The sequence below is a fragment of the Stegodyphus dumicola genome, chromosome 7 (genome assembly GCF_044657685.1).
Source record: "Stegodyphus dumicola isolate Sdum_Otavi_A_Nest chromosome 7, ASM4465768v1".
Classification (NCBI taxonomy): Eukaryota; Metazoa; Arthropoda; class Arachnida; order Araneae; family Eresidae; genus Stegodyphus; species Stegodyphus dumicola.
Window position 1 is genome coordinate 76,307,176 of NC_140774.1, and position 12,132 is coordinate 76,319,307.

Sequence of the window (12,132 nt, forward strand, 5' to 3'; positions counted from 1 at the left end):
AGTTTTTTAAAGAATAATACATATTTACTATCTGTTAATTGTGATTTTTGTTTGGCAGTGGAATCAAAAGAAGGTAAATTTTAGGGTAATACAGTCAAATGTCGTTAATTCGGACACCCATAATCCGGAATGATCTATAATCCGGACCTCAAAGCTAAAAACTTTCTGCACATGCGTGAACGCGACCCATGCGCATAGGCGTTTACGCGTGCGCGTAAGACCTTTACGGCTGCGAATATACATGTACGCATGCGCATAATACGTTTACGCATGCGGGTTTAATGTATAACGGTTGGTATAGGCTAAGATTATCTAATTATCTATTTCAGTTAATGTTGCAGATTGCGTTGTTTTTTAATCTTCGAATTGGATCCGTCTTATTATTTTTTGCAGACTGTTAGAGCAATTTTATAAAAGTAAGCTTGAACTTCTGATTATGTCAAATATAATTTCCGATATATATTTACTAATATGTAAAGGATCTACAAAGCGAAAGTATGTTTCGAAGTCCATTAAACAGAAAGTGGAATTGCTGCAAAAAATGGATAAAGGGATATCCTTTGATTATCTAATCATTCCGAAATATGTTTATCAATTTCACGCTGCTCTGCATGGGAAGGGAAACAACACGACGCGCAATGAATTCGAAGTTGATCTGTCAGCACTATCCTTGTCTTCAGGGCAGATGTTTTTATTTTATTTGGCTTATAATTCTTTACTAAATGTAGTATTTCATCTCGTTGTACTCGGTCTTTGATATGATTTAAATCAAGTTCCTCGTCATTATAATTTGCTTCCGATAGTGAAGAAAGTGACTCAGAGGTTATTGATAACGAAAAAATTTCGATTGACAAATTAGTCGGTATTCTCGACACAGCAATTATAGGACTTGAACAGCGGAACTTTGTAACTAAACAAGAAATTATGTCTGTTTATAGAATTAAAGAGAAAGTATTATCACATGAAATGAAGCAAATTAAACAACTTACATTGAAAGAAATGTTTAATAAAGTAAACAAATAAATATTTAGCTTTTTCTTTTTGTAAATTTTGATACCCTTTAGATCATAATTGCTCTTTATTTCATAAATTATGGTTTCATATTTTTAATTTTATAATTTCTGCATGCCATCTTACCAGATTTAAACTGATGATCTATAATCCGGAATCGCCGAAGTCCCAACGAGTCCGGATTAACGACTTTTGCCTGTATATCAACTTTCTTTTAAAGAAACTGCTTTATGTAATTGCAGGTCTCTTATTTTAATTTTGAAGATATACAGGGGGTTAAAAAATTATCTATTAAAAATGGGAAGGCTGGTATTGATTGCCAGGAATATGCAGATATTGTAATGGAATGTGTATGGGAAAATGGCTCATTGACGCGGTACAGAGCATTAGATGTTGAGCAATAGATAAAGGCATTTGCTTGCACAAATTATTATTCCCAGTGTGCATTTTAAGCAATATGAATTACTACATGAACATGAGCTTACTGTATGTATCTTAGGGGATGTGCCTGAAAAGGTAGCAGTTGCTCAAAATATACTCAGGAATCTTTCTGTATACGTTATTTGAGTAGCTACTCCGTTTAAGCTGGTTCTGAGTGCATAGTGGTTAGCCTCCACTAACCACTATACTGTCCAAGACAGAATTAGAAGATTAAAATTGTATGAATAGATACACTAATATCATCGTATGACATATTTCAAAAGTGTTAATTGTAGCTTTTGACTATATAGAGTTGTAGCTTTCAATGCTGATAATTTTACTACTAACATCTTTCCTTGCAAATAATGTAATGACCAGTCTCTGGTCTTTATGTATCTTCAACTTCTTTCCTATTAAAGAAAGAAGGCTTTTTCTCTATCATTTGAGAAGGTGATGGCCAGTAAAGCTTTGGGCTGATTTTTATAACCCTAAAAATAAGATGAGACATTCAATCAAACTTCCCTTCTTCTGGAAAAAAGGAGTTGAGGCTTCAGTGTTCCTTGCAGTTAGCTAAGTATATTGAGAATAAATATGTAACTTTCACATTGTACGTTATTACCCTACATATTCTTTCCATGAATTAAACATTTCTAAATCGTGTAAAATGTAAATAAATATGTTAAAAATATATAAATTTGTACATATGTTAGTTGTTGAGTGTAAGTACGATTTGATGCATTAAGTTGCAGGCCATTAAAAGTAAGAAGTGTGTGAGAAGTTTATAGAATTAAGTTTTAATTTGTGGAGAGAATTAATATATACAATTTGATATGTAATTAGTTTTATAATTTTATGTAAAATAAAAAATATTTGCATGTTAATTGAAATCAATAACTTTAAGAAAAAATATTCTTCTTTAAGTCTGATAATGCATACTTCTCAAGTAAGTTTTGCCAAGTCTGGTTTTGTCTGAATTTGAGTATGTTAACTGCTTTCACCAATAGTAATTAAATTGTGCAAATTTTTGCTTAGCATTCAACTCTTACGGTTTTTTTGTCACATTTCCTGGTCTTCGGGTTGATCACCAAACTCTTGGTTTTTAATTTTTACTAAGGAAAGTGTTTTTCAGCAATAAATTAAACATATTAAATTAAATGAAACTTAAATTGTGGAGATTTTGTTCTAAACCCTTGTAATTTTCATTATTATATTTTATTTGCCCTGCATGTCCTTAATCTACCATATAGATTTGTAGAACTGTATATGAAGATTTACCATACACTTTATGAGTTAAATTTGTATTTAATTCTGTTTTGCATCGATATGTGGCACATTCTAAATTTATCCACACACCAGTGTGCACATCAGTTACTAATTTTATTTTCATGGTGGTTGAAAGTACTCTGATGAATCAAAGCTTTCCTTCCATACTGAGGATTTTCTCAGTATAAAAGTGCAAGAAAATTATAAAAATAAATTATCCAAGAAACATTAAATTTAGAATATCTAATTAATATGAATGTATCTTATGTCAGATTCATATATGAATAGTTGAATAACCTGAATTATGCATTATAAAGTAAATTTAAGTTAATTTGAACTTTTTTTGAAATGATGTGTGTAGTGCAAAAAAACCTCTCAGAGGCCCCTGGCTTTTGGCACGAGAACCTCCTAGTTTTTCATATTTCAAAATTTGGCTATTATAGTATTATTGTAAATGTGATGTGGCTTGCTTCAACCATATTTCTTACTCTTGTGTTTAACCATCTATTTGCACTGTTCAGTTTTGCATTTCCAAACCACATTTTTCTTTAGAGAGGTATAATTTCATTGCATGAGAGTTAGAACATTTCAGACTATTTGGGACTGTTCTATAATTTTGAAGAAGGCAAATAGCTTCAATTTTGCTATCAAATCTGACAAATTGCAGAGACTAAGAAAATATAGAATATGTTGAAGGCTGGAACACATTGAAGCAAACAGAAGACATGGTTGAAACATGATGAGGATTTTCCAGAGGGAACAATAAAATACTTTACTTTATCTGATTACACTGCGTTCAAAATAAAATTTTAAAAAATGCACTGCTTTTTAACTTTTATGCTCTCAAAATGTCAGGCGTAAGTGTTGCAGCAGTTATGTTATGAATAACATGGCGGCGACCCATATTATTCATACCTAAAAATGCAAAGCATACAATTAATTATAGGCTATATATTGACAGTAGAGGCATCAGTGTGTATAATAGACACCTTGTTAACTGGCTTTATTTCAAATGGCCATCAGTTTAGCCAACTTCTTAGCCAAAGTAACTGATGCAGCACTTTTCACAACATGATTGTCTCTGTTCTTAATCTTTTTGTTAAGTGTTCTAGTCTGTTGAGCAGTGAACATATTGTTGTGCAAACTTTATCATTGTTTTATTGTATGTGTTTATTTCTATTCAGTTACTGTAGTTTAGTACACAGAATAGACTTTTGTTGGCAAAATGAATGAAAAACGAAATCACAGTGTATTAAAGATAAAACAATTTAATATTTTAGAGCATTAAAACAAAGGCAAATCGCCAAAAAGCTTTTTTTTTTTTTTTTCTCAAAATCCATGTAGGAGAGTGAATGACTGTATGTGAATGTGTATAGTAAATGACTAAAAAAAAAAAAGCTTTTTTTAAAAAAAAAATTTTTCCATACTTTTTAATTATCCACACCAGATACAAGGAATGTCTGAAACGTTTCCAACCTTGATATGTAGATGGCAGCTCAGATCAACCAAAGTGTGGACGAGGGCTTGTTCGGACATCGTTTAATAACAACAAATCAAAATTTCAGGTATTCTGATTGCAAATATTTTGTTTGACAGTTACTTTTATGAGTTGATGTGACCATTTTTGCAAAAATGAAAAAAAAATAAGTATTGTGCTGTCATTAGATACTTGTTTTTTAAAGGTATCTAATGACAGCACAATACTACTCAGATTAAAGAGGAGTTGGACATAGTGTATGGGGACTCTACACCATCAGTTAATACTGTGAAATTTTGGGTAACTGAATTTAAACGGGACCACACCAGCTTGGGTGACGATGAACATTCAGGATGGCCAAAAACTGGAACTACTGATGGAAACATTGCTAAAATCACGAAACGGTGCTGGACGCCCATCGAATCAAGAATAGAGATAGCAGAAGCTATGAGTATGCCCAAAGAGTGTATTTGCCACATAATGAACCAAAATTTAGGTATGCTCAAGCTGGCTGTGCATTGAGTGCTGCATTTGCTCACTTTGGACCAAAAACGTGTCCAAATGCACATTTGCATCATTCTGTTGGCACGATTCATTCGCAATAAATCGGATTTTTTCAACTATTAATCACTGTAGATGAAACCTAAATTCATCAGTACAGCCCAGAAACAAAAACACAGTTGAAACAGTGGACTGCAAAAGAAGAGTCGGCTCCAAAAAAGGCAGAAACTGTTCCTTTGCTGGAAAGTGATGGCAACAGTTTTCTGGGACAATCATGGGATTGTCTTAATAGAGTACCTTGAAAAGGGAAAAACCATTACTGGAGTATACTATGCAGCGTTACCTGACAAGCTAAAGGCAGAAATTGCGAAAAAATGGCCACATTTAGAAAAGGGAAAAAAAAAAATTTTTGTTTCACGAAGACAGTGCTCCGTCTTGCACCTCAGCAGTTACAATGGCAAAAATCCATGAATTACAGTTTGAACTGCTTGACCACTTGCTGTATTTGCCAGACCTGACACCAAGAAGCCTTTTTTTTTTTTTTGTTCCCAAAGCTAAAAGAAGCACTTGGAGGACAAAGATTTCGTCAAATGAGGAGGTTATGACCTTTGTTAATAACTAGTTTGCAGAGAAAGATTTCGCATATTATTTGAGCAGGTTAAAATGAAGGGAATATCACTGGAAGAAATGTATAGACATACAAGGAAATTGTGTCGAAAAATAAAGGTAATTTTGGAGAAAAAATATTTTTTTCTTTGTTAGGTCGGAAACTTTTCAGACAGCCCCCATTGGCGTGAAAAAGTATTGATGAGGGAATAAACATGTTGCCAAAAGTATTTATGTGACAACCCATGATATTGCCAAAAGATATTGATGTGGCAACTCAAGTATTGGCATAGCATTTCTCAAATCACTTTCTACTTCTCCACTCTAGACATTTATGACAGTGACGGCAGATTATGATCCCTTTTAATGGCATTTTAGCATTGCAGTGATTGCATATTATAGTTTTTGTCATCTTCGATAAAGTCCAAGGCTTATCTTTTCTGTATACATAGAGCATAATGTGGCTTACTTAAAAAGGCATCATGCACTTCTTTTTCTCCTTCTCATTTGAGAATTTTGATTCTGAGGTTATGCAGTTCTCTGTAGCGAAAACAGACCACTGTGAACGTGAGAAGATTAACAATGAAACATGAAAAACGAGAAGTGTGCATGTCTTCTATGACAAAAGTCGTTAATCTGGACTCGTCCGGACTTCGGCAATTCCGGATTATCAATTTTTCCGGATTAGGGATCATCAGTTTAAATCTGGTAAGATGGCATGCAGAAATTATAAAATTAAAAATATGAAACCGTAATTTATGAAATAAAGAGCAATTATGATCTAAAGCAGTGCTCCGCAACCGGTGTGCCATGAGTAGGATATAGGTGTGCCGCAATCAAATACATGTATTTGACATTTTGCAATTTTTTATCATGTATTTAATACACAATGACAATTTTTTTTCCTTAATAATGTCTTATTTTAAATGTTTTTATATATTTCACTGTTGTGTGTGTGATTGTAAGTGTGTCAGCATTTGAATTTTTTCGGCACTTCCTTGATAACTCGGAACTCTTTGGTGTGCCACGAAATTCCAGAAAGATTTTTTGTGCGTCGCAGGTGAGAAAAGGTTGCGGAGCACTGATCTAAAGGGTATCAAAATTTACAAAAAAAAAAAAAAAGCTTAATATTTATTTATTTACTTTATTAAACATTTCTTTCAATGTAAGTTGTTTAAGTTGCTTCGTTTTTTATGTGATAATACATTCTCTTTAATTCTATAAACAGACATAATTTCTTCTTCAGTTACAAAGTTCCGCTGTTAAAGTCCTATAATTGCTGTGTCGAGAATACCGACTAATTTATCAATTGAAATTTTTTCATTTTCAATAACCTCTGTATCACTTTCTTCTTTATCAGAAGCGAATTATAATGACGAGGAATTTGATTTAAATCATATCTAAGATGGAGTACATCGAGATGAAATACTGCATTTAGTAAGGAATTATAAGCGAAATAAAATAAAAACATCTGCCCTGAAGATAAGAATAGTGCTGACAGATTAACTTCCAATTCATTGCGCGTCGCGGCGTTTCGGCGTCCCCCCCCCTGGGCCGCAGAGCAGCGTGAAATTGATAAACAGATTTTGGAATGGTTTGAGAAACGAAGGATATGCCTTTATCCATTTTTTACAGCAATTCCACTTTTTGTTTAATAGACTTCTAAACATACTTTCGCTTTGTAGATCCTTTACATAATAGTAAATACATATCGGAAATTCTATTTGACATAATCGAAAAATCAAGCTTACTTTTATAAAATTGCTCTAACAGTCTGCAAAAAATAATAAGCCAGATCCAATTCGAAGATTCAGGAACAACGCAATCTGCGATATTAACTGAATTAGATAATTTTAGCTTAGCTTGTCCGTTATACATTAAACGCGCAAGCGTAAACGTATTACGCACATGCGCACACGCATATTCGCAGCCGTAAAAGTCTTACGTCGATGCGACGCATGCGCAGAAAGTTTGTAGCTTTGAGGTCCGGATTATGGGTGTCCGAATTAACGACTTTTGACTAATTGAAACTAATGTAAAGATATCCCCAAAAATGTCACTTTTCAAAGTCGGCAGTTGGTTTGCAAATTTATTGGGAGGGAGGGAGAGCACCAAAAATTAGAAAATGTAAATTTTTTTACACAAGTTAAATCAAAGAAAACACTTTCAACATGTACACTTAGAAACATGTGCGAATGAGGTGGTTCACAATGCTTTATGGTTATAGTTTCAGCTGATAGAGAAATATTCCAATAAGCAGCCAAATTTTTAAAATAAAAGCACTTGTGTTACATGCAAAAGCTGTGTTCATTTCAAAAGAAAAAATATATATATATATATTTTTTTATAGAAGAAGACAAAATTTAGCCATAACCGAAATGATGGCAGTACTGGAGTTTGCAATATCTATATATTAAGCAGCAAAAAGAGTCCACTGAAGTTAATATAATGTTCTAATGGAAATGGCATTATTCTGCTTTTAAAAAAGTACTGTTTCCAAAGATGAAACATACGCTTCCTTAGTTTAAAAAGTACATTGATATTCTAAGTATATATATATATATTTAAAAAATACATTGATATTCTAAGTATATATATATATATATATATATGTATGTATATATACTTAGAATAATGTATTTTTTAAATATATATATACATGCTATCCCCCCATCTTATAAACTGATCTTTACTGTATTCCGTGTAATCCAATTTAACCAGCTATTTCATTATTCTGCCTACAAACATAACCAGGTGTGGCTTACTAAGAAGGCATATACTGTGCTAAAATAATTCTTGTGTGAATTTCACAAATATGTGCTATTATTTTATTATTATGATAATTGAAAATAAACAAAAAGGGTTAGTAATGTCTAGAATTGTAGAAAAAATAATTAAAATTTAATGACCAAATGATTTAATATATCTGCAAATGTTGATCCTCCATCTAAATTAACTCAGAAATCATGGCTATAGAAAGCTGAATTATTTCCTAATGTTGTAATTAATTATATTTCAGGCTCGCCAAAAAAACTTTTTATTAAAAAAAGATTTAAAAAATAGTTTAGTCATTAAAATAATCCATATTAAATCATTTTATTATGTTTTGCATCATGACAAAAGCTTTAAATTTTTTAAGCCCATGATCTCTGTCATTCCTCCCCCCCCAAAAAAAAATCTGCACTAACTATGGCATGATACATGGCATTATAAACATTTTTATAAAATTACAACAGTTGTATTTTATTTTATTAGATATAATATATAATTAGATATATTATAAAAGAATTAAGGATTTAAACTATTAAGGAATGGATTCATTGCATCTAAATTGCTCAGTCTGTTAAAATATTATGAATTGCTTTGTTAAATTCGAGTAAATTCAAAATAAAGGTCGTATGTTTTGTCGTAATGCTCTGAAAATTGGTTATACAAGTTAAATACATTGTTTCAAGTAGTGCCTCAGAACTTTTTGAAGAGAATGTCTTTTGCTACCTAAATTTTCTCTTTCTATTTTATTTTTCCTGTAAATTTTTAATTGTATGTGTATTCACTCCTCTCTGAGAACTGTGACTTTTCATTTCAGGTTCTGTAAGATCTGATAAAAATGCTGACAATGAACCATTTTCTGAAACATTTGATGCTTCATGTGATGATACTAATATGGTTACAGAAACAGCAGGAAATCATGTTTTGACAGAAACGCTTGTATTTAATAATAGAGCTACAAATTCATTCACAGTGACTCAACAAGTACCCAGTCTTGATCAAATATCAAATCATAGTAAAATTTTTAATTCTAAAGCTAAATCTATTACTAAGAAAAGGACTTCTGAAAAAAGAGATTTATTGTCTTCATCTCTTTACAGTTTAGCATCTGTTGCATGTGGCAAAGTGAGTAAAAAAAGTAAAATCACTGAGAAAGATAAAGTAATTGATAAAAATTCATCTGAAAATTCAGATAAAACTTCAAATCCGACAGAACCAGAAAAGAATAATATACAATCATCCAGCAGTGCTGAAGGTGATGAAACAGTCTCTGCAGAAATCACATCATCTAAAGTTGATTTAGCTGTTGCATCTAAAGATTCTTCAAGTACTACTAATTTGAATGTTGGGCATGGAAGACCTTTGTTTCTTTTAAACACTTTACCTATGAAACAAAATATACTAAATGCAAATGCAGTTTCTTCTGGTCAAAATGTTTTACTTTGTCCTGTGCCACAAAATGTTTTGCCTTTAAGTAATACTGGAATAATTTCAAATCCTGTCTTGCACACTCAATCAGGTGTATTTGATGTAAATAACACAAAAGAGACACATTCATGTGCATTGAAAATATCATCTGTAGGCTCAGTTTGTAAATCTGCAGAGAAAAAAGCATCATCAGTTGTAGCTGAAAATATACATGGAATTGAAGCATCTGCTTCTAAGTTATCTTCAGATCCCAAACCTGGCTGTTCTGAAAAAAAAATATCATCAGTTGTTACTGAAAAAATGCAGTCAGCTGGAAAAAAGACGGCATTTCCGAGGAAAAAGAAAGTAAAGCTTTCTGAAGACACAAGAAAGCAAGACTTGCTTGGAGGTAATAAGACTAAGGAGGCAAATGTAGTAAATTCACAAGTTTCTGCACCTAGTACTTCTAATGATTCTAATGCTCAGATAGTACTTGGTAATATACCCCCTGGTATGACATTTATGAGAATTAATAATAGTTTAATTCCTGTGAGGAATGCATCTGGAACATACCTGACAAATTTACACCCCACTTTAACTGCATTACCAACCATTCCTAATGCAGCTGGTGCTTTGTATGGCTATCCGCCAGTTCTAAATTTAGCACCTCTGAATTCAGTGAGAATTCCTGCACCAATATCCAAGTCCTCTCAAGTTTCTGCGAAATCTCCCAATGTTGGAAAAGATGTTAAAAGTATTTTAAGTTCACCAGCTACAGTTTCTGCTCCAGCCACTACATTATATGGTTATCCTCCAGTACTGAACATAACACCTTCCACTCCTGTTATTCATACGACAGTGTCTAATTCTCCATCACTGTCACTGAAATCTGCCACTACTACTACAACTACAATGGCGTCGTCATCTACAGTGTCTGATATTCGCACTGCTTTGTTTGGATTACCTCCTGTGTTGAATATAGCAGCACCAATTCCAGTAAATATTTCCTCTGCACTGCCTAATTCGAAAGTTACTGCACAATCTGAAACCATTGCGAAAAGTGTCATGAATACATTAACCTCCCCAAATAAAGCATCAGTTGTGCCAAATGCATTATATAGTTTTCCTCCAGTATTGAAATTAACACCTTCATTTTCTGTTAGTACTTCAACAACATTATCCAGTTCTCAAATGTATGTACAGCCACCAGCTGCAGCTGATTTTAAAACATTACCATCTACTGCTGTTACTAAAAGCATAGTGTCAAATTTTTCATTGTCTCCCATTCAGACTGAACAAATAAATCAGAAGAGAAATGCAATTAATAAATCTGGACATAATGAAAAACATGCTAATGGCTCTGAAATATTGAATGGTACAGCTAAGAAATCGGGAAAAGCAATTGCATTGCAGTTAGAGATGTCTGATGATATATATATATTGGAACCAATTGAAAACAGTGTTGAAGAAAGCGATATGTCGTGCCAAAAAAGTGGACCTAAATCTGGGTTAAATCTTCAGAAGGTAAATTTTAATGTATTTAAACGAACATAAATGTTGACAATCAAAGCTACTAAAATATCTAATTGTTAAACTTTTTTCTTGTAACAGAATTATTCTGTAATTAACTGCAAGCTCATTAGCTGAAATAATTACACATTTTTCTTAAAAAATTATATATTTATGTTTTGAGGTATAAAACAGGATTTTTTGGCCTTGTGCGTATAATTTATAAAGAGTTTTTTTTTTCCTATAATATAAAACAAAATATATTAATCAGGATGCATGTTGTGGAATACAAAAGGAACCAAACTCGTGAGTATTTAATTGAAACTGATATTAATATATTGAAATCTATTTTTGTGATGCTATAAGGTATTTCTCCCACTTTCATAGTGTAGTGGTTAGCACGTTCGACTCATATTTGAGAGGTCTGTGGTTCGATTCCCGGCGAAAGCATTGCTGATTTTTTACTCTCTTGTCTCTACAAAACATGTTTAATAGATATGTACTATAAGATTGAAAAGTTTATATTCTATATTTAGTATACTATGAGAAATATTGAATCTGATTTGATGATTTCTGATGTAAAAAAATATATATACTGCTGAATCCTTGAATACTGTTGTTTTATATGTAAAATAGTATTAAATATATGTTAAAGGAAGTACCGTAATTTCCGGAAGAAACGCCGCGGCGTTTACGTGTTTAAAACTTAAATTTTCAGCGGATGCAGCGTTTAGGTGCACTAAAAATAAAATATTTCCTATGATGGTCATTGTACATAGTTTGGATGGCCTTGTCATTGTGCATAGACTAGTGCTGTTCCCACACAAAAGACCACTCAGTTGCTTTTTGCAAACATTATTTTGTTTACATTCCTTCCCTTGAACGGACCTACATGCCTTATTCACCCTAAACGAGATCTCAGAACAATAACATTCTTCCCCCTTTCAAGTCAACATTCTCATCAGTTTGAATAATCTCTCTCCTCTGCCATTCGATGAATCTTCCAGGACTCATTCTCTTCCCACCCCTGCCTTTTCTGCAATTTTTTTCAAAGGTGGACACGACTCCACCTGCCTCGCAATAACGAACTCTGAGGTATTTCTCCTTCAGCATGAATGGATTTTTCTTGGCATTCTGCCAAATACAGATCCCATCAGTTTGGGTACAAG

The 12,132-nt window shown here is 32.6% G+C and overlaps 1 protein-coding gene across 5 annotated transcripts in view; it reads left to right on the forward strand.

The window, feature by feature from the left end:
• Positions 1-12,132, forward strand: part of LOC118187815 (uncharacterized) — a 64,267-nt gene that overhangs the window by 14,759 nt on the left and 37,376 nt on the right. For all 5 annotated transcript variants that reach the window (XR_004758020.2, XR_004758021.2, XM_035358093.2 and 2 more), the window contains one exon: positions 8,865-10,978. Coding sequence is in view for 3 of the 5 variants with exons in the window: in XM_035358093.2 (XP_035213984.2) it covers positions 8,865-10,978 (2,114 nt within the window). In the remaining 2 variants the exon portion in view is untranslated. The remainder of the gene's footprint in view (positions 1-8,864; positions 10,979-12,132) is intronic.